Source organism: Cervus canadensis, chromosome 15, assembly GCF_019320065.1.
Source record: "Cervus canadensis isolate Bull #8, Minnesota chromosome 15, ASM1932006v1, whole genome shotgun sequence".
NCBI classification, from domain to species: Eukaryota; Metazoa; Chordata; class Mammalia; order Artiodactyla; family Cervidae; genus Cervus; species Cervus canadensis.
The window spans coordinates 69015324-69038746 of NC_057400.1; the positions used below are offsets into that span (position 1 = coordinate 69015324).

A 23423-nucleotide genomic window follows, 5' to 3' on the forward strand; every position below is an offset into this window, starting at 1 on the left:
GATAAGTTGAGGTGCATAAACAGAGAAGAGAAAGTACCCCTTTCTAAATGACGACTCTGGGCCAGTGTAAGGAGACTGTCAGTGTGTACGCCCACCCACCACTGACCCCCACGCCGCACATACTCATCACTTAACTGAAAGCTTCACCAAGCAAGTCTCTCTAGCAAGGCGGATGTATTACACAGCAGCCCCTCTCTCAACCCCAAAACTGGAAATTAATCTGCCCACACGATGAGCAGGCATCCCAGCTCTCAGCCTGCCTACCTGGGATGGTGTGTACCTCATCCAGGATCATGAGGCCCCACTCCTGCGTCCGGAGCCACTCCATCACCCGCTCGGCCTCCCAGGACCTTTTGGTGGTGTGGCCCAGCATCGAGTAGGTGCTGATGGCGATGGAGCAGCCGATGGGCTTGTCCTTGGCGTCGGAGGTGAAGCGGCAGATCTGGCTGTCGTCGATGGTGGACCACATCCTGAACTGGGCTTTCCACTGCTCCACGGACACGGCCGAGTTGCCCAGCACCAGACAGCGCTTCCTGACGGTACACGCGGCTGTCACACCCACCAGGGACTTCCCAGCACCTACAAGACACCAAGGGCAACCCCACCCAAGCCGGGCTGAAATGAGGGACAGGGACAGACAAAAAGACTCATCGGCACACCAATCTGGCCCAAATTATTCATAACGATCCACACAGCTGACACTGTTGAGGCATTTTTTCGGCTCCAAACCTGTTTCGTTCTTTACAGAAAAGGAGGCATGCCCACTTCACACACAAATGTGAAAACTGAGAGACAAGTGCCAGGTCCTGTTAAAGCGCCATATATGCTTTAAATCTTAAAAAGCAACATTTGTCAAAACAAACTATGAGTAAGAGACACTCCTACTACTGCCGTTTTAAAGATGGGAAAACTAAACTAAGGTGCAACCTGCCCAAGACCCTGGGACAGCAGTGCTGCTAGGGTATAGTGTACCCAACACATGGACTACCTCAGCAGGGACTGAGTGAACGGCGGCTACTGTGATCACACAATAAACTGGGCTGAGCACTCAGGAATGTGGTAGTGTGAACATTGCTACTGGCAAAGACACAGGAAGGTGAGATTCCAGGGGCTTCTGAGTTCACCACCAACCACCATTAGAAGATCAAGATTAAAAATCAAGCTGTTCCTGTAAAAAGCAACTCTCCCTTAACCAGGGATGTGCTTCAAAGTAACCCATGGGGCTTAAAAAAAAAAAAAATGAAGGTGCAGGCCCCTTCCTGAGAGAGTTCACCTTCCAGAGTCTGGGGTAGGGCTCCAGCTGAGTCTACTATGACTTCCGGCCAAGAACCTAGGCCAGACCAGACATGACTCAGGACACATCCAGACAGAGCAGCCTACCCATCTCCTTCACTCGGTCACTCACCACAAGGAAGGACAATGACCCCGGAGCGTGCGCGCCCGTTCCCAAACATCTTCCGCAAGCTCTTCTCCTGGTAAGGTCTAAGGACAGCTGTGGGCTTCAAGTCAATGTTGATATCAGGGTTGACAGAATCATTCCGAAAGTCGTATTCTGCCAGCAGAGGGTATTCCAGGTGGATGCACCGTTTCTGAAGTTCTTCAATCATTTCCTGAAAGTGAGCATGAAGGTTTTATAATCTTGTTAACTCCAGAGGGTGCTCAGAAGCAACACATATCCTAAGATGCCTAACAATAAAAAAACAAGTTTACCTAGACTTTTGCAATTTCAGATCTTGCTTGATAACAACTGGGTTAAAGCACAGAAAAGCACCCCAAACTAGGGTAATGAACAAAATTAAATCCAATCAGCTACCAAAATGCCCCGCAGACACCATTTCTCACAGACCCACCAGCCGGAAGAATGGGACGCTCAGATATAACTCCATCAGGAAGCATGATGCTGCAGCACAGTGGAGACAGACAGGGGTTCCTTCCTCTCACACAAACTATGGACGGTCCATGCGGGGCCAGGCCAGCTTCTGACATCAGCTTAGAGAAGCAACCAGGAGGGGTTATGTTCACTAACCTGCTTAACTTCAAAAGATACTGTCTGTGTCTCTTCTTCTTCCTCCTCATCCTTGTCCATTTGCTCATAAAAATCAAACAGGTCTGTAGGGATGTCAGATTTACCCTGTGGATCTGTCACTCGGGAAGTGGAGGGCCCACTGCTACCTTCAGCACTCTTAGCAATCTGAAAGAGAAAGGCAGGATCTGGACCTGTACAAAACATTTAACCCTACTGTTACCAAGCAACAGTCAAAAGTTGCAAGAAAACTGCAGAACTACTAGGTGGCCAATGCTGGACTAAAAGCACCTGAGAGCTGAAATCCTAAATGTGTCCCACCCGAGGGTGACCCAGGAGCCCACATACAGCGGACTTGCTTGTGAAGGTCTCAGTGATGAGCTCTGTGGCCTCCCCCTCAGAGTTCCTCAGGCGGCACTCGCGGATCACAGGATCCTGGAGAAGATGCTGGATGACGTCAGGGTGAGAACTTTCCACAAAGTATCTATAAAAAGGGGGGGAAGCAGAAGCCTACTGACCAGGACAGAATTTGCAGAAGAGTCCCATTTAGCATTCACAAGATGGTCTGGGGATAGCGGCCTCCGGCTTCTCTCCACATTCACTCTTCCCCATCCCTTTGCCAAAGCTGAGTGATGAGCTACTGGTCAGGATATAACACAGAAGGGTTGTTGGCAAAGCCCCACTTTGAAGACAAACTAGCAGGGATCTGAACCCCAACCACATGACGAGGAGAATACAGTGGTCAGTGAATGAATGGTTTTGGCCACAGAGCTTCACTCATTCCCTTCACCCCTTACTCTGGGGAGCAGGTGTTAGTGCTGAGCAGACAGTCCACAAACGTCACCTTCCTGCCACTGATACGCAAAGGGCGAAAACGCCCTGGTGGGCCTGTCACAGAGTCCCGTACCTGTTGTGCTTCAGGACCAGCTTGACTTTCCCGTAGCTGACAGTACACAACTGCAAGGAGTGACAACACCAGACAGGCAAAATCAGCAACATGCAGCTCACTCAGAACAAGTCATTACTGGACGCATTTTACTGCCTATCAACCAAGTGAAGGGTTCATTTTACTTTAGGAAAATCCAATGTGCAATCCTAAAGGGGTAGATCTGTCTAAACAGAACTTTTTCCATTAGCTTCTACATTTTTTTTTTTAAGCTTTAAATACTTTTGTTAAATTTTTAACTTATTTTTAATTAAAAATTAAGTGTTTTACAATATTGTGTTGGTTTCTGCCATACAACAACATGAATCAGCCACAGGTATACATATGTCTAAATATTTCTACTAATAAGGATGACTAGAAATTAATGAACTAAGTATCTAACTCAAGCTACAGGTTAAAAAACACCACTACCCACAAAAACCCAAAAGAAACAGAAGGACAGAAATTAAAGATAAAAGTGTTAAAATGATTTTGAAGAAAAAAAAAAAAGGTAAAACTACTTCAAGTAAAATAAATCCAATAGAAATATTTTTTTTTCATTGAAAACAGCAGGAATTCTCCGGTGGTTCAATGGTTAGAACTGGAGGCTCTTGCTACAGAGGGCCCAGGGTTTAAGTCCTGGTCAGGGAGCTAAGATCCCACATGCCCCATGATGCAGGATTCGGGGTGCGGGAGTGAAAACAGCTTAAATCAGTAGTTGATCTAGTCAAGAAAAGATAGGAATGAAACACAAAAACACTACAGAAAGTGGTAAGTGGAGATAAATTGTTCACTGCACACCTCTCGGTGTCTTTGTGTGCATGCCGAGTCCAGTTCAGTCACGTCTGACTCTCTGTGCAGCTTCTACTTTTTGAGAACAAAACGTCCCTCTCGTCTGGCTGATTCTGATGCACATCCCTTAACCTATAAAATGCTGCCTAAAATCTTTCTGTTATTTTCCCTTTCTCTTTATTCTTCACTTCGAGAGGCCCCATCCTAATCCAGAGATTCATCCCACTGTACCAGCGCTAGCCCCAACACAAAGCTGGCAGAATATGTGTCCAGGAACTGTGTGCTGCAAAAATTACACCAAAGCCTTCAGCCTCCTTGCCAACATTCCTATTTCCTCAACTAGATGTAAGATTCTTAATGGCAGAAAATCCTCCCAAGTTCCCAACAATCTTTAGGACAGAATGAACAGAGAAAATGCGGTGGCCACGAAATTTGCAACTCAGATCTTGAGCTGCTGCCTGCCTCCACTACTGCCCTCTAAATCCACCCCTGCACTAACCACCACCCACATTCCTGCAGGCAGCTCCCAGCCAAGACTGAGAAGAGCCAGGGAACTGAAGCAGACTCATTTTACAAGATGCAAGTCCTTCTCCCAGGGTACCCCTGCACATCACAAGAAAAGAGAACTCTCTTCAGGGCTCCCACCAGCTTCTCTGAGATTGGCTTCATTACTGTGCTGGACGCCTGTGGCACTCACTCATCTTCTGCCACTCCAGACCTGGGGTCTGAATCCAAGTGCCTATTGATCAGCAGAAGACAATGAAAGCTACTGTCCATCTCTTCTGAATGGTATCCACCATCTCTCAGAACCCAAGCATGTTCAAGTGCTCGTCACAGAGAACTCTTTCCTCTTCCACATATGAAGTCCTTTTTGACTTTTCCTAACGGAAGTTGCTGACTAGTGGTCTCGTGTCTGTCAGACTTAAGTGAAGTGTGTCATCTGTACTAGTCTGCTCATGTTACCTTACAGTATACCCTGGACCGAGTTGTATAACTAACAGAAACTTCTTTCTAGAAGTCCAGGACCATGAGGCCAGGAATTTCTTTTCCAGTGAAGGTTCTCTTCCTGGTTTGCAGAGGGCTGCCTTTCACTCTGGGCTCACATTACCTCCTCCTTGTACAAATGCAGAGAGAAAGAGCATACAAGCCTTCTGGTATCCTTTCCTATAAGGACACTAATCCTACTGGCCCTACCCTTTTAACCACATTTAACTTTAATTATTTCCTTACTCCAGATAAAATCATATTACAGGTTAGGTCCTGAAGACGTGAATTCTGGAAGAGGCACAATTCAGTCTCTAACACCCTGCACTTTGGGCTGTATTCCCAAATAACCCGGGCCAGAATGGGCCTGAATGAGTAAACCCACTCTGTTAGTACCCACTGGCTAAAAGCAGTTCATGGGAAGTGTAGCCTCAGCAAAACACAGTGCTGGATCCAGAAGAGCAACAGCCAGGGTGATTGGTGATTCTGCTCCCCACAATGGGTCTGAATGGCATTTTCTTGACTGCCACAAGCTAACGATGTACAGCACTTGTCCCTACCATTACTACATTAAGAAGGAGGGCAAAAGAGCCAGCCTTAGCCCCCACTTGCCTTAATAAACTGAATGATTCCATCTGGGACTCCTGTCTTGCTGAGCTTCCTGAGATACTCAGTGATGTCACTGGTTTGCAGGCCGACGCTGACAGCTGCATATAGGGAGTAGGCAGTTAGTTTGTACTCATGCACATGGGTTGGTCGGCACACCGGTTCTGCAATAGCCACCAGGAAGTCTTGAGCATATTTGTATACTGGAGAGAAGGCTTCTAAAAAGATGTGGCCATCAGGAGCCTGAGAAACACCAAATGGACACAACAGTCAAGGAAATTAATGGGATGATTAGACTCTTTCCCACATCATTATCTAGAAAAGATAAGCTGCCCAGAAAAACAACACCAGGGATACTTTTGTAAGCACATCTTCAGTCAACTGTAGGGCCTGGTACTATTTTAATCAGATATAGGCAGTAGAGAGAATAGAAGACAAAGTCAGTAGCTGCCTCCCACTAATCTTCACAGGAAAAGCCAGCAACCTTACCGGCTATCTTTCTGGCTAGATGACCAATGAATGGAGAACATGAATTACTTCAAGTTGAGCAAAAAAGCTGCCTAGCAAATATGTCTTATTAATTTTTTCAAAGAGGAATTAAAACGTTACACAATAAATGCCACTATTCCATGGATGAAAGTAATTTCCAATCACGCGGCAGAACTGGAGAGAGAATGAGTAAAAGCAGGGGTTAGTGAGGAAGGGAGCCCAAGGCCAGCCAGAACATGAGCGCAAACATGCTCATTCCTATCTCGGCTGTTTCAGTCCGTGCCTATGAAAGCTCGCTCTCACTGGGCTCCGAAGCGCACGATCCTGCATTTCTGCTTGGGCCCCACCAACTTTTGGCCACTGGCTATGGGTGTGCTTACCACCCAGAGGGGTCTGGAGGTGTGGTCGTCCTTCAGTGGCATCTGCAGCCTGTAGTCCTTGGCTCCATACTCATCCACTTTGGTGCCGGACTCATCCACCTGCTTTCCGGCCGCGGAGGGAACAGCTTCCTGGGTGTCGTTCCCAGGAGCGTCGTCTTCATCGTCTTCCTCATCCTCGTAGTGCCGCTTCTTGGACTTCTTCTTCTCTGCAGATATTAACAAGGACACACAAAGTGAGTCCGGCAGAAGCCTTGGGTTCCCCCGCACTGACTAGTCGCAGGTCGGGGGGACCTGGCTGCAACTGGACTTCTCCAGCGCCAACCACCCCTAGCCCGGAGCCACTGTGCACCTCGGGAGTCCTCTCCCTCACGCTGTTCACCTAACCCGGTTGCAGGGCTCTCCGGAGGTCGGGGTCGACCCCCACCCAGCGGCCAGTCCTGACAGCATGCGCTGGCCGCGAGCGACCCTGGGGTCGACCGCCTCTGAGAAGGCCTAAGCAGCAACCACACAGGATGAGGGGGCCGGTGGGTGCAAGCAACCCCGAAACACCCCCGCGCCACGTCTCACCGCGGTCGGCCCGGTCTCTCTTGCCCATGACTGCGCCCGCTGCAGCCTACCGCCGCCCCTAGCCTACCGCGGCGGCCGCTCTCGGAGGGACTTCCTGTTCACACCGGAAGCTCTCCCGGGCACCGCCCAGGAAGTTCCGCCGCCGGGCGTTCGGTCGCCGTGTGAGTAGCTGAGCCTGGCCGCTATGCAATCCGCTGGCTGTTTCCCGGTGCAGGCGCTTTCTCGACACTTTCTAGTCAGTGAAACATGTTTTGAGTACTTGTTATGACCGTCCAGACACTGTTGTTTTAGCCCGTGGGTCAGGACAGAGAAAAGGTCTTGGTCTTCTGTAACAGAAAAATGTGGATAGTAAACAAATGTGTTGAGCGCCCTAAGGAGAAATAAAAGAGAATGACAGTTTGTGCTATTCTGAATGGATGGTGCTAGAGTATCTCTCTGAAGCTAATTGAGTGAATGATCATGAAAGTGGACAATGTCCTACGTGAATACCAGAAAGGAACAGTGTGGACCTAGGGGCCCGCTCAGGTTTGGCATTTAAGAGAAGAACCACGGCTAGGAGAGGTGGGGGACAGGAGACAGTATAGTGCGTGAAGAGAACTGATTCTCAAAATGGGATCCCCTGGCTCATCGACATCATATGGGAACTAGTTAAAATCAGTTATAAAGGCACAAACACAAAATAGCTGAATCATAAAATTCTGCAGGCCATGGCAACAATCTTGCCCTCTAGATGAGATGTTTGACTTTGAGAACACCTAATATAGAGCCTTGTAGGTCATTGCAAAAGCTTTGGATTTTATTATAGGGAGCTACTGGGTAATTTTTGAGCAGAGAAATGACAATCTGATTTAGTATTAAAAGGTCACTCTGCACTAGCTGCATTGTTGAAGATGGATTTTACGAAGTCAAGGGCAGCTACTGCAGTGCTCCAGTTGAGAAGTCACTGGCTTTATAAGGGTGAAAAGGGTAAAGGTGATGAACAGTGGTTCCATTCTGAATGTATGTTAAAGATAGCACACGATTTGCTGACTAGCTCAGGAAGGAGAGTGAGAGGAGTAAAGGAAAACTGCAAGGTTTTTGACCTGAGCAACTGTAAAAATGATGTACCTCAGGAAAGGTACAGATTTTTTTTTTTTTTTAATACGGGTGACTGAGCAGCACCCAGCCTGGTACCAGCCTGCTGCTGGCCAGCGCTGGGCACCCCTGCCAGTGGGGGACCATGGTCTCTATTGAGAAAGCGCTGTGGAGATATGCTACTGCCAAGTTGGGTGGTGTACTACTTCATCCTGTACTAGAGCGTAGGCCAAGATCCACACCATCCTTCCAGAAACGATGGGTCCCTGCTGGGCTGCACCTTTTCCCAGACCTTGAAAAAACCTAAAGGAACCAATCTGTGGGATCAGCCCCCAGACCTCTCAGCACTGTCCTCTCCCAAAGGCTCCCAAGCGGCTTCCTCCCACCTCAAAAGGTACAGATTTGAAGAGTGGTTCTGGACATATTGATGAGTAGCTATACTAGCCTGCTTGAGTGCCATAATGAAATACCACAGACTATATGACTTGAAGAGTGAAACTTATTTTGTCACAATTCTGGAGGCTGGAAGTCCAAGGTTCAGATCCTGCTCTCTTCCTGGCTTGAAGAGGGCCACCTTCTTGCTATGTCCTCACATGGGGACTGAGGGAAGGAACTCTGATGTCTTTTCTTCACATAAGGGCACCAGTTTTGTCAGATTAGGGCCTCAACCATATGACCTCATTTAACTTTTATCACCTCCTCACAGGCTCTGTCTTCAAATACAGTCACGTTGGGAGTTAAGGCTTCAGTGTACGAATTCGAGGGACAATGCAATTCATAGAAGCAGCCTATTACATAAACAAAGGAAATGTCAAGCTGACAGTTGGGTGGAAGTCTGAAGTTCAGGGACCTAGAAATATGTTTGGGAACTGCCATCATATATCTATGATATTGAAGCTATAGAACTGATTAAAGTTACCCAGGGAAGAAATGTAGGTAAAGAAAATGTCTGGGAACATTTTACAGTGAAGAGGCTGGAAAATGGTGAATTCTTCAAAACCAGCTGAATGAAGAACAGCCAGCAAGATAGGAAAATCAGGAATCCTGGAAATCCTTTTATTCATCTCATTTCAGGGTCAAGGAAGTGATCTGCTGTGTTAGATGCTGCTGATCAGCTGAGCAAATTGAAGACTGAGACTCAGCCACAAAATCTGCAATGTAGAAGATCAGTTCTCAGATAAATGACCTTCAGTCAGTTGAAGCTTTGTTGTTCCCTGCTCTAAATGAATTTCACTTTTCAAGAAATGGAGGAAACACCACTAAAACTTTCTTTTGAAGTTTTACATTTTCCCTCCGATTAATCATTTCCATGTGAAAACAGGGAAAACTATAGTGAACGCTATTTAAATCATACCTAACACAACCCTAGCTATCTATATTTTGGTTTATTTTTTCCAGGCTTTTTTCCTGTGAGTAGGTGTTTTTTTAACACCAAGATGTTGCTTGAACATAGAATTTTTTTATCTTTTTTTTTTTTTTAATCTTAACATAAGCTTTGTTTCAGTTCAGTTCAGTCACTCAGTTGTGTTCGACTCTTTGCGACCCCATGGACCGCAGCATGCCAGGCCTCCCTGTCCATCACCAACTCCCAGAGTTTACTCAAACTCATGTCCATCGAGTCAGTGATGCCATCCAACCATCTCATCCTCTGCCGGCCCCTTCTCCTCCTGCCCTCAATCTTTCCCAGCATCAGGGCCTTTTCAAATGAGTCAGCTCTTTGCATCAGGTGGCCAAAGTATTGGAGTTTCAGCTTCAACATCAGTCCTTCCAATGAACACTCAGGACTGATCTCCTTTAGGATTGATTAGTTTGATCTTTGAGAAGGCAATGGCAACCCACTCCAGTACTCTTGCCTGGAAAATCCCATGGACGGAGGAGCCTGGTAGGCTGTAGTCCATGGGGTCGTGAAGAGTCGGACATGACTGAGCGACTTCACTTTCACTTTTCACCTTCATGCATTGGAAAAGGAAATGGCAACCCACTCCAGTATTCTTGCCTGGAGAATCCCAGGGACAGAGGAGCCTGGTGGGCTGCCGTCTGTGGCATTGCACACAGTCAAACACAATTGAAGCGACTTAGCAGCAGCAGCAGCAGCAGTTTGATCTACCTACAGTCCAAGGGACTCTCAGGAGTCTTCTTCAACACCACAGTTCAAAAGCATCAGTGCTTCAGCACTCAGCCTTCTTTATGGTCCAACTCTCACATCCATACATGACTACTGGAAAAACCATAGCTGACTCTCACAACCATTCATGACTATTGGAAAAACATTAAAAAATTAATGTTTCATGACTATTTAAGGAAGTTCCAATACTTAGGCCACCTGCTGAGAAGAGCTGACTCATTGGAAAAGACCCTGATGCGGGGAAAGATTGAGGGCAGAAGGAGAAGGGAATGACAGAGGATAAGATGGTTAGATGGCATCACCGACTGGATGGACATGAGTTTGAGCAAACTCTGGGAGTTGGTGATGGACAGGGAAGCCTGGCGTGCTACAGTCCGTGGAGTCGCAGAGTCAGACGTGACTGAGCAACTGAACTGACTGAACTGAAGTTTAGTAACATATATGGACTTAAGAGTTGATGTTGGAATAAGACTTTGGGGGAAGTTGGGATGGGGTGAAAGTATTTGGTACCTGGGAAAAATATACCTGCAGTATGTGTTTCCCACAAAAAGATATTTTGAAATCCTAACCTCCAGTACCTCAGAATGTGACCTTATTTGGAAATACAGTCTTTACAGGTAATCAAGTTAAAACGAGATCATTACGGCGGGCCCTGATACTACATGACTGGTGTCCTTATTTAAAAAAGAAACAGAGGGAGACCACCACATGAAGACAGGAGGCAGAGATGGAGTTACAGCCACATGCCAAGAATGCCTGGGGCTACCAGAAGCTAGAAAGAGGCAAGGAAGGACTCCCCTACAGGTTTAAGGGGAAGCACGCCCCTGATACCTTGCGTGTGTTGTGTGTGCTTATGCTCGGTCATGTCCCACTGTGACCCCACAGACTGTAGACTCCCCCACCCTGCCAAGGCTCCTCTGGGATTTTCCTGGCAAGAATACTGGAGTGGGTTGCCATTTCCTCCTTCAGGGGATCTTCTGGACCCAGGAATCAAACTCATATGTCTCCTGCACTGCAGGTAGATTCTTTACCACTGAGCAACCTGAGAAGCCCACCTTAACTTTGGCCTTAGAGCCTCTACAGCTAAAACAAGCCAGCCAGTTTGCAGTACTTTGTTACAACAGCCCCGAGTACTGAACATGTAGAACTCAATTTGGGGCTTTTATAGATATATTTTAGCACATCTGCAATCATATTCCTATACACAAAAACTGTTGGGCCAGAGGATATACAAGCCTCTAAGGCTTTTTACTTGGTATTGCTAAGCTGCCCTCTATGTGACAGTGTTAAATGATCTCCAATACTGTGGGAGTGTCCATTCTTTACCCTCTGACAGTAGGCTTTTTGTTTTCAGTCACCGTTAATTCCTGATGGGTAATCAAAGTATCTATAGAGAAATATGCCAGAGCATGTGTTGAGGAGAACCTTACAGACTTCTATCTTGGGAAGATTTAGTTGCAATGTTTCTAGGCTGTCTCCTAGAAAGTGATCAAATCAGGCAGAGGAGAGACAACAGTGTGTCCAAGAAGAGCTGTGGACAAAGCAATCACAGTGGAAATAAATATCAGCTTTATTAACACTCAAAGTGCCATTCATTTATATTCATTCCATAGTCCAGAAGGTTACTTAGAGTAAGCCTTTGCACCACAATCTTTCAAAAAATGAACATGTAAGAAAAAGCAATTTTCATTGTGCTAATTATTGCAGGCCTTCATGCACGATAAATCTAAACAAAGATGTGTGCCAACAATATACAAATTTCCATATAAACAAAGTCATTGATCACTAACAAAATATAAACATGGTTTCTTTCACATTAGATTTAAAAAAAAAGCTATTTACCAGCAAGAAAAAACAAGTACATAAAAACTGTAAAACTCAGAAATTTTATACATTTTTACAAGCACAATTTTGAATGAACACAAAGTCAAATGTGCATGAAATGTGGCACATACCACACTGTGTCTGGCTTCTGGTAGGTTTTTCTAATCGTATCGGCTCCTTATAACATAAGCTTAGTGACATTCAACTTCAACAGTGGACTCTATTCCTAACATAAGTAATTTTACATGATACCGCATATTAAAAACAAGGTTTTCCTTAAGTACAACAACATTGTCAGATTGGAAATTTAATTCCCAATTCCTTTTCTGCCAGTTATTTAAAATACAAAATATGGTATAAAGAGACAATAATGTATATTTGGACATTTCTAAACCAATTTATAGTCAATCACAGAGAATCACAATTTTTCAATATATTGTTTTATGAGTGAGGTCTGACCTTGCCCAGAAAGAAGAAAACTGAAAGTGAAAATCTTTGGGGTAGAATAAAAGAAATATTCAAAAACAGTAGGACAGGCCAACAGCAACTGGAGATATAAAAGCCTTGACATCTCTTCGAAATAATTTAGTTTCTCACATTTTTTCATAGCTCTGAGAATTCAAAGGCTGTTTTAGTGGACAGTGTTTTTGCTACTGCTTAAAACCTATTTTTTTCTCTTAATTTGCATTTCATAGGATTCTCAATAAGAATTCAATGTTCTCTGCAAGAGTATTTTAATTGATAGATATCTAAGTAAATCTGCAATCAACTGTGGAAATACAAATACATTTTGAATGGTAAAAACAAAATTAAGAAAATAGTTTTGATCAGCCAGCTGAAAATATATTCATATAGTAAATAATCTCTCAGAAAGCTTTATATATATTTAATTATTCTAACTAAACAGTACCCTTATAAAACAAGTTCATAAAAATGTAGAAATGAAAATAAGAAATTACTGGGATATATACACGTACCTACAGACAGAAAAAGACATCTCCGCACACACATCCCCCAATACACAGAGTTACAAGCATACTTTCAACTTAGTCATGGATTTTAGAATACATATAAAATCAGAAAGTGATGTTGAACTCCTGAGTTCTCAACAAAGATAGAACCATAGCTAAGTATACTTTGTAAAAGCATGAAAGTCCATCTAAATCAGTAATAGCAATGCAGTCACTGATGGCTGCATCTTGAAAGAAGTTTAAACATAGAGACACAGACAGTAGTTCAATGCACGCATTCACAATGCTCACACACCCATCAACAATTATTGGTCAGAGTAGTAAATCAGTGTACAAATTAAACATTTCCAAAAATGTGCAAAAAAGTCAACCTTGATAGGAAAAGAACACCTCTGTACATAAACTGCCCAGCATTTAACTGAGATTAAAAACATTTACAGAGAGAAACTAATAGATTAAATATAGAGAATTTAATGGCTACATTTAAAAATGTACATTAGGTCAAAGGGTAAATTTACAAATTGATAATCAGAATTTGCAACAATTAAAAGTTTATTCTCATATTTATCCAAGTTTACTTTTATTTACAATGATATTTGAATAAAAAGAACCATGTGAAATGTAAGAGATGTCAGACATTAAAAGTATTTTTGGTATTAACTCTTTTATAATATTTCAGAATGCAGGGTAGCAAATTTTAAAACCAACAGCAATAGAAAAAATGTAAACCTTTTTACTTACTCAGATTGTATTAGAAACAAGTGTTTGTTTTTAAAGAAGTATTCTTATCCTTAGACACTGCACTTTCACTTGAACAGGGTATATTGCAAGGGTTTGGCCTACTTTGTTTTGCCCATAAACCTTTCCAGCTCAAATGTTTCCACTTGTTCTTTCTTATTCCAGGTGGAAAAAAAGTCTTTGGAAAAATGAGAACATGACAAATCTATTTCGAAGCCTAAGTGTCTAACAGAGTTAGACGTAATTTTGTTATTTATCTCTCTCCTCCAAGCAATGCTAATGCTAAAATCACCAACAGTTAGTTACACAAATAAGTGAAGACAAAAGTGCTTTTCAGTATAGTTACAAACTTTACTGTCCTCAACTGGCATTAAGGGACTTAGAAATCCTACTTAGGGACAAATTCTGCATGTATGCTGGACAGCAGACTTGTCCTTATCTTCCAAAATGTCTATGGCACAAAAAGTCCATAACCTACTTTTCTGCACAACTTTCCTGAAATGCCCCTCAAGTCAAACACAAGTTCATTAATGTCAAGACACTAGGAAGAAAGTACGCCACAAACCTGAGGCATCGTGTATCAATGTGTATGTATATGCATCTATGGTCAAGTGACATTAAGATTGGCACGTGTACAAGCTCAAGTTTGTAATGTCCATATAGTTCCATAATAGTTGAAGTAAATTCTGTATGTCTAAATGCAAACACCAAGCACCTGTCCTTTAACTTGAAGGATAGATTGAGATACAAATTCTACTAGTACCTGTTTTATCATTTTTATACTATTAGCTTACAATTGGGCAGAAGTAACAGTGCTAATCATTTTGGCTATGTGTGCAGAGAATATAAAAGCTTTGGTTTAAAGTGATTCTGATAATACAGACTGTAAATACAAACAAGAAGTGATTAGGCATAGGGAATAATAGTACTCACTGATTTAACGCCTTTTCTGTTATGAACAAAAATCGCATTACTGTCAATTAAAATGCACAATTTTGAAAAATATGAAGAATTACATGAGACTGTAATACAAGCAAAGATAAAATTTATTCTTTACTATAGCTATGACTCCTCCCCCAACTTTCTGAAACTAAACCATGTCCACTCTCACTACAACCGAGAGAAGGTTCTCTAAACTTCCCTAAGAGCACACTACCCACTACAGCTCTGAAAGGTGAAAACAGAGTTGCTAGGCATACTTCCACACCTATTATGGCATCCTGTCCAGATTGCGGCAGAAGTCAAAGCAAAGCTAAAGACGACTATCAAGTAGGAACAGTAGCTTCACAGCACGCCTTCCCTAGCCAACCAAAAAGAGGTATAAAACAATTTCCTTCTGAACACTTGGTAAGCTAGGATGCTTGTTTTGATAATGTCTGGCAGAATTTCTATTCCAAAGAGCTCATGAGGAACTATGCAAAACCAATTACTTTCTATTTAGGAATTATATATAAGCTATTATACACACATACAAATTCAATTTTAATCTACTTTTAGCAACCAAGAGCTTGGCAATTTACAATAAATACCTTTATTAAACAACTGTTTGTACTAGCTACTTGTGGAAAATGTGCTGGCATTCCAACATCAGTAGGTTATACATATTTAAATTGTTCTTCCAAGAACAGAGACTAATCTAATTGGACATTCACACCTTTCCTTCCTTCCCACCCCTGCCCCAGCTCCACACACACACACACACACACACTCTCTCTCTCTCTCTCTCTTCACAGAAAAGCTAGAGTTTTAGTCAAAATGCTAGCTTAAAAGTAAGGATTAGAATTTGCAATCCCTGGATTTCTTGCTCATTGCCCTAAGTCTCACTGCCTTAATATTTGTAAACCATTTAAATGACTTCTTTAGGACAAAAACCACCATTCCAGTTCTTCTTTGAAAATTGTAACTGAACCATGATATGCAAAGAATTTGAACAGTGCCAATGTGACTGAAAAATCAAGTAATCAACCTGGAAAATAATTTACTATGTCTCTTTAGAATTAAAATATCTCTTTCTATCCTTATCTTAGAAATTTGTGTCTAGTAAAACTGCAATGTGTCTATCACAAAACAATGTTAATGTTTCTCTTCTAACATATTTTTTAAAAAAGAGGTAGAAAAGGATAGGAGGAAGCAGGCATTAAGAAAAGTTTAATGGCCAGTACACAGTCTAAGGCCAAATGAACTCCTGAAGCCTACTGATTTTGGAGAAACTTTCATTTCGGTGGGTAATGTGAATTATTATTGATATAAAACAAAATTAAGGCATACAGAGAAAAAGGCACTACGAAAAATTAACAATTAAACTGCTTTTCATTAACATTTTAACCAATCTTAAGATTCAAATAAATATGAACATTACATTTGTAACAAAGGCCAAACTTCATATAAAACAGTAAAATCTCAAGAAATTTTCCTGATCTTAGTATAAATAACACTGTTGGCAGAATTCAATTTCTATCAGATGTTTTGGGTATTTTAATAATTCAGACCAAAAGAAAATATTCTTTTCTTTAAAAGAAAAAAGCAGGGGGAAAAAACTACTATGTAATGGAATAAATGCCCCCATCACTGGAACTGTCTGAACAGAGGCTGGGTTTTCAGAGGGAGTCCTGAGCGAGAGGGGGCCTGACATGTGCAGGTCCCTTCAACTGGGTGCTTCTATTGTCTGTTGTTCAGTTTATAACAGCTGACGGTCACCCAAAATCGCTTTCCCCTCACCTTGTAAGTAATAACAGTTTAAAACATCATTGATGAACTTTTCAGAGTTAGGATATGTCAAGAAAACAACTGTTTGCCCATTTTTTTCCTCCTAGACTGTGACCTCCTTAAGGACAAGCTAATTTAATACCTGACATAGTAAGTCACAATATTGAATAAGTAAATGAAGAAGACTCACCATGTTAAAAAAAAAATTGATAGCTCCCTATACTTGGCTGATACTAGGTGATTTTATATCAAACTATTGGTCCCAAATGAAATCACTGACAAAGAACTCTGCTGTGGGCCAAGGAGTCTGCATCTGGCAAATGTCTTTGCTTTTGCTCCCAAGCTTGGTTGTCCCTATAAACTATTCAAATTTTATTTTCTCAGTAATTTCATGTACCTTATTATACTTCCATCTCAGAAATACTACACACCAGACCTGACATATACAAGAGCTGAAGTAGCAGAGAAAGCTACTCTAAAGAAATAACTTCACCTTTAAAATGTAGCTTCTATTGGAAATAAGATAAAGACTCCTTCAAAGCCAATTCAATTTACTATGAAGTAAGTTTTAATTTTTCTTTTATAGTTCAGCCTGTGCATTAACATTTCAATCCATATAAATTATGTAAGGTTGTCATGCCTTTGAAAACTTTCCAAGGCAGTAGTCTTCAACCGTTTCTCAGGTTAGAAACATGTTTTGTAAATGAGGAAAATTAAAGGTCGTCATATTGAAACTTTCAAAGTCTGTATATTTTAAAATACATTTTAAAGAATTATCATCAAAATTTACATTAGTCATTATGATATTTTTCAACCCTTTTATTCAATATAATCTGTGTGCAATGTAAAAGATCTTGTATTTGGTCCAAGCCTAAGTCATGCCATATTGAATCTCTCAAGGCCTAAGTAGAAAGGTATATCCTGAAAAGCACATAAAACACTGCTAGTGAATCTTCTCCAGCACCAAAAAGTCTGCCACTATCAAAGCAGAACGCATTTTAAAGGCACAAAGTTAGCAGTGCGGTCATCTTCCAGCCTCAGCAAAGCAACATTACAGTATAGAAGAATCAGGTTGTGCATTTAAAAAACAAAACACATTTACAGTCATCCTAAAAAGTTCAAATTTCATTTGTTGATCCATATCATTATTAGAAAGAAAAAAATGGAGTGTTATATTTAACAGCCCCTGACAGATGTGTTTCCTTTCAAAATTTTCTTTTTTAAATTTAATTTTGATCTTACCATACCTCACCCCACTTTAAGCTTTTTTGTTCTAGTAGTTTTTATATATATTAACTTTTTGTGGTTTTTGGTACCTTTAACAACTTGTATGAAATAAATTCACATCACATTTTTATATAACTCTGTAAACTATTAGTCTATTCTTAAGTCTTTACATAAAGAACAATACTTTTCCATAGCTAATAATATTTTTCTTATAAAACAAAGGTCTTACGCAGCAGTGTTAACATAGCAGTTTCTTTTCTGGTGATTTTATTTTCTATAGCATTTTGGAAATAGAGACTGAAAAAGGCAAACATTTTGCTTTGGGTTTCACAGTTTCCCAAGGTTTCTCTTTAAAGAGCACTTGCCTCATATTCTGCACTGCTGATTACCCTGACAGACCAAAAATGAGCCAAAAGGAAATCACAAACACACAACACAAAGGAAGGAAAAGCCCACTGGTCCAGATACCACGGTCTTGCTCAAGTAGAAGAGATGCCTTCACTCGTAAAAGATGAAGAAATTATAATAGATCCACATCCTTGGGGACTATGTTTATAGCACAAGATTTGGCAGTTGATTTTCTGGGGTGTGGGAGGTAGGCTACTAATTCATGTTCTTCCTTGCAAGCTGTTTCCTTTCATTATATGGGAATAGGAGAAGCTTTAACAGCTGTATTTGTGCTTTGACTTCTCAGACTAGCTAGTGGAATTTCAAATATTCCTACAGGGAATGCCAGATAGGACCTTGATACAGTAAACCAACATCTACTCAACTTCAGAAACAAAGTATTTTAAAAGAGTTCCTAAACAAGCATACCTTTTAGCAGAAAATAAAATACCCAAGTCCCTTATGAATCCCATGAAAGGCATCACATTGAGGGCCTCCAGGAAGAATACTATTTTCTAGACCCTTAAAGTACTTAGCCCTTGCTTTAATATGCTGAAAAAAATTGCAAGTGGCCAAACCACTGATATCATTCATGTTTTTCAGCAGCACAAGTCCATCAGAGATAGTGGGAGTTTCCCAGTAGTCTCTTTCTGCTTAATGTCCTTGGCTCTTATGCTAGAAATATCTGGCAGTTTTCAACCTTCGTTTAAAGTAGTTAACACTTTGTTTTAATATGCCTTTCTTTTCCCACAATTATGAATGAACTGACTTCCGAGGAAAGAATACATACATACAGATGACTGAATTCAATAGGCTCCATGTTTAAGTTAATTTTATTTCCAAAATGAAAGTTACTGATTTGGGTGCAATATGCAGCTGGTAAGAAAAGGGTTGTTCTTTGCTGTTTGTACAGATCATTCACCCTTGACTTGAAGTAGTGATTATCTGCTCTTGTAAAACCCTCATTATGCACTATATCACTCTCTGAAATTTACTTTTTGCAAGGAACCTGCTTTGTATATAGGCATTTTCGGTTTATAACCAGGGCTAGTATTTATCTCAGGGATTCGCAGCTTCAGCACTTTTAATATCTGGGGAGGATAACTTTTTGATGGGGGAAGGGAGGTGCTGTTCTTGTGTATTTTAGTTTGCTTAGCAGCATCCCTGGCCTCTAGCATCCTCTTTTTTATGACAACCAAAAATGTCTCCAGGCATTGCCAAATGCCAGGTAAAATTATCCCCACCCCAGCCATGAAAACCACTGTTTTACACGGTAACTGTTTTTTGAGGTACTTTACTACTCTGTGATCCAAAGAACAAGGGTTTTATCTCACGACATTAGCTTTTAAAACACGGATACTCCAGGTTAAACTCTTAGTTCCTAAAGAATGTTTATCTATGGGGAATCAGGAGCTAGAATCAGAAAGATACAGTATATATGATTTTATTTCTCCTTTCCCTTAATTTTGGGACTTCCCCCTCAGGTAAAGAACACAGTTTAAAATACACTGAACAACACTCAGTTCTCTTCATTATTTCTGTTGACTGGCAAATTTGGTCTCTTCGACTCTCACACATTTAATTAGAGCAGTCTTCTATCTTTTAATTTGGATTTGCTTATTGACTTCACATATCTGCTTTAAAATAAAACAGTATCCTTTTTTTTTCTTTTTTAAGCAGAAAGCTATCCCTCAAGGTTTATAGATTCCAGTAATATGGATCTATTATAGTGTATTTGCTTATTATACTGGTTAGGATTAACAAATAAACATACCTCTAGAGATTCATATTTTCTATCAAGATTCCTACTGAGCAAAAAGCTTGGTAGACAGAGGTTAGGATCTAAAGAATACAGATACAAGAAGGAACCTATATTCTTTCAGTTGAGTACCTATCCTAAACTCAAGTTTAGGGCTCAACCCCACAAACGAGAATCTATTTTAAATACTATCACTAAAAACTACAAATTATACATCATTTTTCTCTTCTTGTTTTCCATGTCTCCCCATCACTGCCAATCTGTCAGTGACACAGGGAAAGACTCTACAATCTTTAGGTATTCCAATGATTTTTTTGTACTAAAAAGAGTGACTGTACTAAAGTGCTGTATGTCTCTGAACCACATCAGTACATTATAAAAATTAAAAAAAAAAAGTTTCAAGTTCTTGTAAGGGAAAAAAAGATTAAATATTAAAAATTTAGGTTACTATTATTATTAATAATCAAATTTAACCAAGAATCAAGAGAAACACTTTTCCCTCTTGTCTTTTTTTTCCTCCCCCATCTCTCTTTTTTGTAAAAAAGAGAAAGTGCAGTCAGAGAGAAGGTGAATGGACAGATGGGAGCTGGGCAGAGGCACAGGAGAGGCTGCCGGCCGCTAGTGACAGTGCACAAACATGTGCCTCAGAAGGTCGTCAGCGGATGGTCTCAGCTTGGCCTCTACAAAAATCCGTTTGAGGAAATCTCGAGTGTAGTCTGAGACGTGAGGTGGCAGCTTTGGGTTCGTTGGCTGAGTGGCGATTTTAAAGATGGCAGCCATCGCTTCAAACTCGGCCCAAGGAGGCTTTTCAGTTAGCATTTCTACCACAGTACAGCCCACGCTCCTGAGAGGGGAGAAAAAAAAACTTACACAAACATCATCATGAAGGTCAGTTACCTACCTATGAAATGAGAAACGTGTGAAGTTCATATACATTTAAATACGACTTGGTTTCAAGGGTAAACTTCATTACAAGGCTGTGATTACAGACAACCGTAACTGAGGTCAAGGCCCTCGGCACCCGTTGTGGAGCCGCTGGGCTCTGAGGCTGACATTCTACATGCCTCTGAAGGGCCCCTGCTCCGGACTGTCCGTATCCCCAGCAGCCCTGAGGGGCCTTGGAGCCGCTGTGAAGCACCAAAAGGAAAGCAGTGACCGAGGCCTCAGCTGGCCCGGCCAACAGCGTGATGGCCGGGACACCTGCTCCCAGGCACCAGGCCCCCTCCCAGTCTGGAGGAGAATCACGGAGGGACAAACGGAGACAACCCGAGAGAAGAGCGCTTCAGGGCAAGAAGGATGTAGTTCAGATCGACTGACATGGAGACCTGACAGAAGGAGCTGAAGAAAACAGGGTTTTTAAATTTGAGGAGACATTTTTAAGTGAATTTATGTAATCTTAATGAAACATCTTTTTCCAAACTTGGTATCAATCCCAAACCCAAACAATGAGAAAAAAGTTGTTTTAAAGATAAGTATGCCTGTAGTCACTACTGAACTCCCCAGTAGGGATCTGTCAGGGATATAGTGCAGTTATAGGAAAAGTATTTTACGTATGCAGTCTTGAAGAAAAATTTATGTTTTGAGTCTGCATTTCAATGAATTCTGACAGCTATAGAAATAGATGGGAAAAACTCAAATATTCTTCTTGTTGCACCAAAAAGTTAAATTTGTGGTACATGAAATGAATAGTTTTATAATAACTGTTACTAATAAAATGCCTTTTAGTGCATTACATTGACTTTTAGCTGAGCCAACAGCCAACTTAAACATTTATGCAAACTTTTTTTTTTTTTCATTTATGCAAACTTTAAAAAGTGCTTTTCTTTCCAAAAGCTGGTACTATCTTAGAAGAGCTTTCTAAATGTAAAGTAGTGAGAATTGTAGCATATAATACATTTGTATAACTTTCAATATTTGATGTCTGTTAAACTCCAATCTGGGCAATCAAAAATGGATAAAAAATAATGAGAAATCAATTGGTGCTTCCCTCCTCCTCTTGCTAGGATAAGAGAAAAGAAATTTACCATATTTATTTTTTTAACTTTGTGCTTTCGAATTGCTTTGAAGGCATGGTTTTTATTGCTTATTACTTTAGACTTGTACTTCTCAAACCTGACAACACTTCAGAAATCTTTGCCTGGGCCCCACTCTTGAGATACTCACATATAATTGTTCTGAGATGGGCTCTGGGTATAGCTAAATTTTTAAGCACTAATCCTCCTCCTTCCCTCCATTTCTCAAATGTGTGGATAGGTTTGAGAACCACTAGACTAACAGGTTAAATTTTTCCTATTTAAGGGAGATAATCAATCTAAAGCAATACCTTTAGTTTTGTTTCTATATGGCTCTGTTGATGGCTTTGTTACAACTAAATTACTGTGCTATTATCTTGTTAAAAAAAATACACAGCTTATGTTTCAACTAAAAACAAGAACCCAAACCTGTCCTTCAAACACAAAAATCAATGAAAACAAACTGCAATTTAAGCTCTCAAATTTGTTAGGCACAGAATATTATTCATAAGTTTTGCTCGATATAATTCTCTAGCCTGCCACTGAATGTAAGTGTTTTTTTGTCTTTATCTTACAAAGAATAGCAACATTAGAAATTCTCTGTCTTTAGGTGTCTAAAATGAGTACCTATTAAAAACTTTACTCAAAAGAGCTCATCTTAAGTAACTGGGGCTGAGAAGCAGGCGGAAGAGACTCTAGAGCTGCACAATGGAAAGGGTGTAGAGAGCGGCTAACCTCTCAGGGTGCCCAGACGCAGGCTCAGGGGCTGGCGGGCAGTGAGAACTTGATTAAGGATAAACCAGAGTGACCTTTAGTGAACGGCAAGGGGAGGAACAGAGACTCCCCTCACTTCCTAGCTCTGCAGTGGTCACAGAGAGAAACCTTCTCTTCTCCACTTCAATAAATACCAATAAACACCAAAGAAAAAAAACCCACTTTTCTCAATGGGAAGTAGGAAATGACTGTTCTATGTTCTAACTTAAAATTATTAAGCAATTAAAGGTTAACTGAATTATAAGACTAACAATAAAGATTAAGTATTTTAAAAGTTCATCTGGTAAATAAAATGAAGACAGTTTTCTAATGCTGAAGTTTTCTCAAGATGAAATCCTTCCTAAAGAATGAAAAAAATGATTCGAAAGCTCTATTTATTTGGTCAGTTACTAAGCCTCCAAGGGCATAATTAAAATGATATCAACCCTTGTAATCCTGACATCCTATTTCAAAAGTACAAAAAAGAATTTAAGTTCATTTCAATAATTTCCATCCTGAGTGGAAATATGTTAATAAGTTTTGTGTTTTAAGGCAAACCCCACATCAAAACCTACCAGATATCTGCTTTTCTGCCATAGCCTTCTCCACTAATCACTTCAGGGCTCATCCAGTACGGTGTGCCTGTGACAGACTTCATTCCCGTCCCTGAAAGACAGATGGTTTGAAGCCGTTTGCTGGCCCCAAAATCTCCTAGTTTGACGTTGCCTGTTGAATCTCGCAGAATATTTGCACCTAAAACAAGAAATACCCTCATTTCATTATTTTTATTGACAATCTGGAATATAACATAATATAATAGAAAAAGGCAGAAAATTACTTGGACTCTTCAATCTGTCTCCAAAATCAGGCTGCTTTGCACCTCTGAATAGTGCCTGGCATAATGCCAGGTGTAAGGTCAGTGTATATTAAAGATTTCTTATATGGAACAATGAAAATTTAGTGTCACTGTGTGCTTCCGGACCTAAGAAAAGGTTCTCCCACTGAAAAGGGCTGGTGCAAGTGGGAGGGGAAAAGGACTAAGAATGGGAAGTTCAAAAAAAAGGAATGGGAAGTTCAGAGA

At 41.1% G+C, this 23423-nt stretch overlaps 2 protein-coding genes across 4 annotated transcripts in view; both read right to left on the reverse strand.

Moving 5' to 3' along the window:
• The window catches only part of ERCC3 (ERCC excision repair 3, TFIIH core complex helicase subunit), a 29070-nt gene extending 22170 nt beyond the window's left edge, over positions 1–6900 (reverse strand). Inside the window, exons 1-8 of one of the 3 annotated variants that reach the window (XM_043488264.1) lie at positions 6767–6899; positions 6200–6405; positions 5337–5573; positions 2931–2980; positions 2372–2507; positions 2027–2191; positions 1406–1610; positions 265–579 (exon numbers count right to left, since the gene is read on the reverse strand). In XM_043488264.1, coding sequence (XP_043344199.1) covers positions 265–579; positions 1406–1610; positions 2027–2191; positions 2372–2507; positions 2931–2980; positions 5337–5573; positions 6200–6405; positions 6767–6794 — 1342 coding nt within the window. In that variant the 5' untranslated portion in view covers positions 6795–6899. Of the gene's footprint in view, positions 1–264; positions 580–1405; positions 1611–2026; positions 2192–2344; positions 2508–2930; positions 2981–5336; positions 5574–6199; positions 6406–6766 lie in introns of all 3 variants that reach the window. The other 2 variants (XM_043488263.1, XM_043488265.1) reach the window with 2 other exon arrangements.
• Positions 6901–11511: 4611 nt separating this feature from the next.
• Positions 11512–23423, reverse strand: part of MAP3K2 (mitogen-activated protein kinase kinase kinase 2) — an 87879-nt gene continuing 75967 nt past the window's right edge. Inside the window, exons 16-17 of the mRNA XM_043488266.1 lie at positions 22918–23095; positions 11512–20421 (exon numbers count right to left, since the gene is read on the reverse strand). Coding sequence (XP_043344201.1) covers positions 20196–20421; positions 22918–23095 — 404 coding nt within the window. The 3' untranslated portion in view covers positions 11512–20195. The remainder of the gene's footprint in view (positions 20422–22917; positions 23096–23423) is intronic.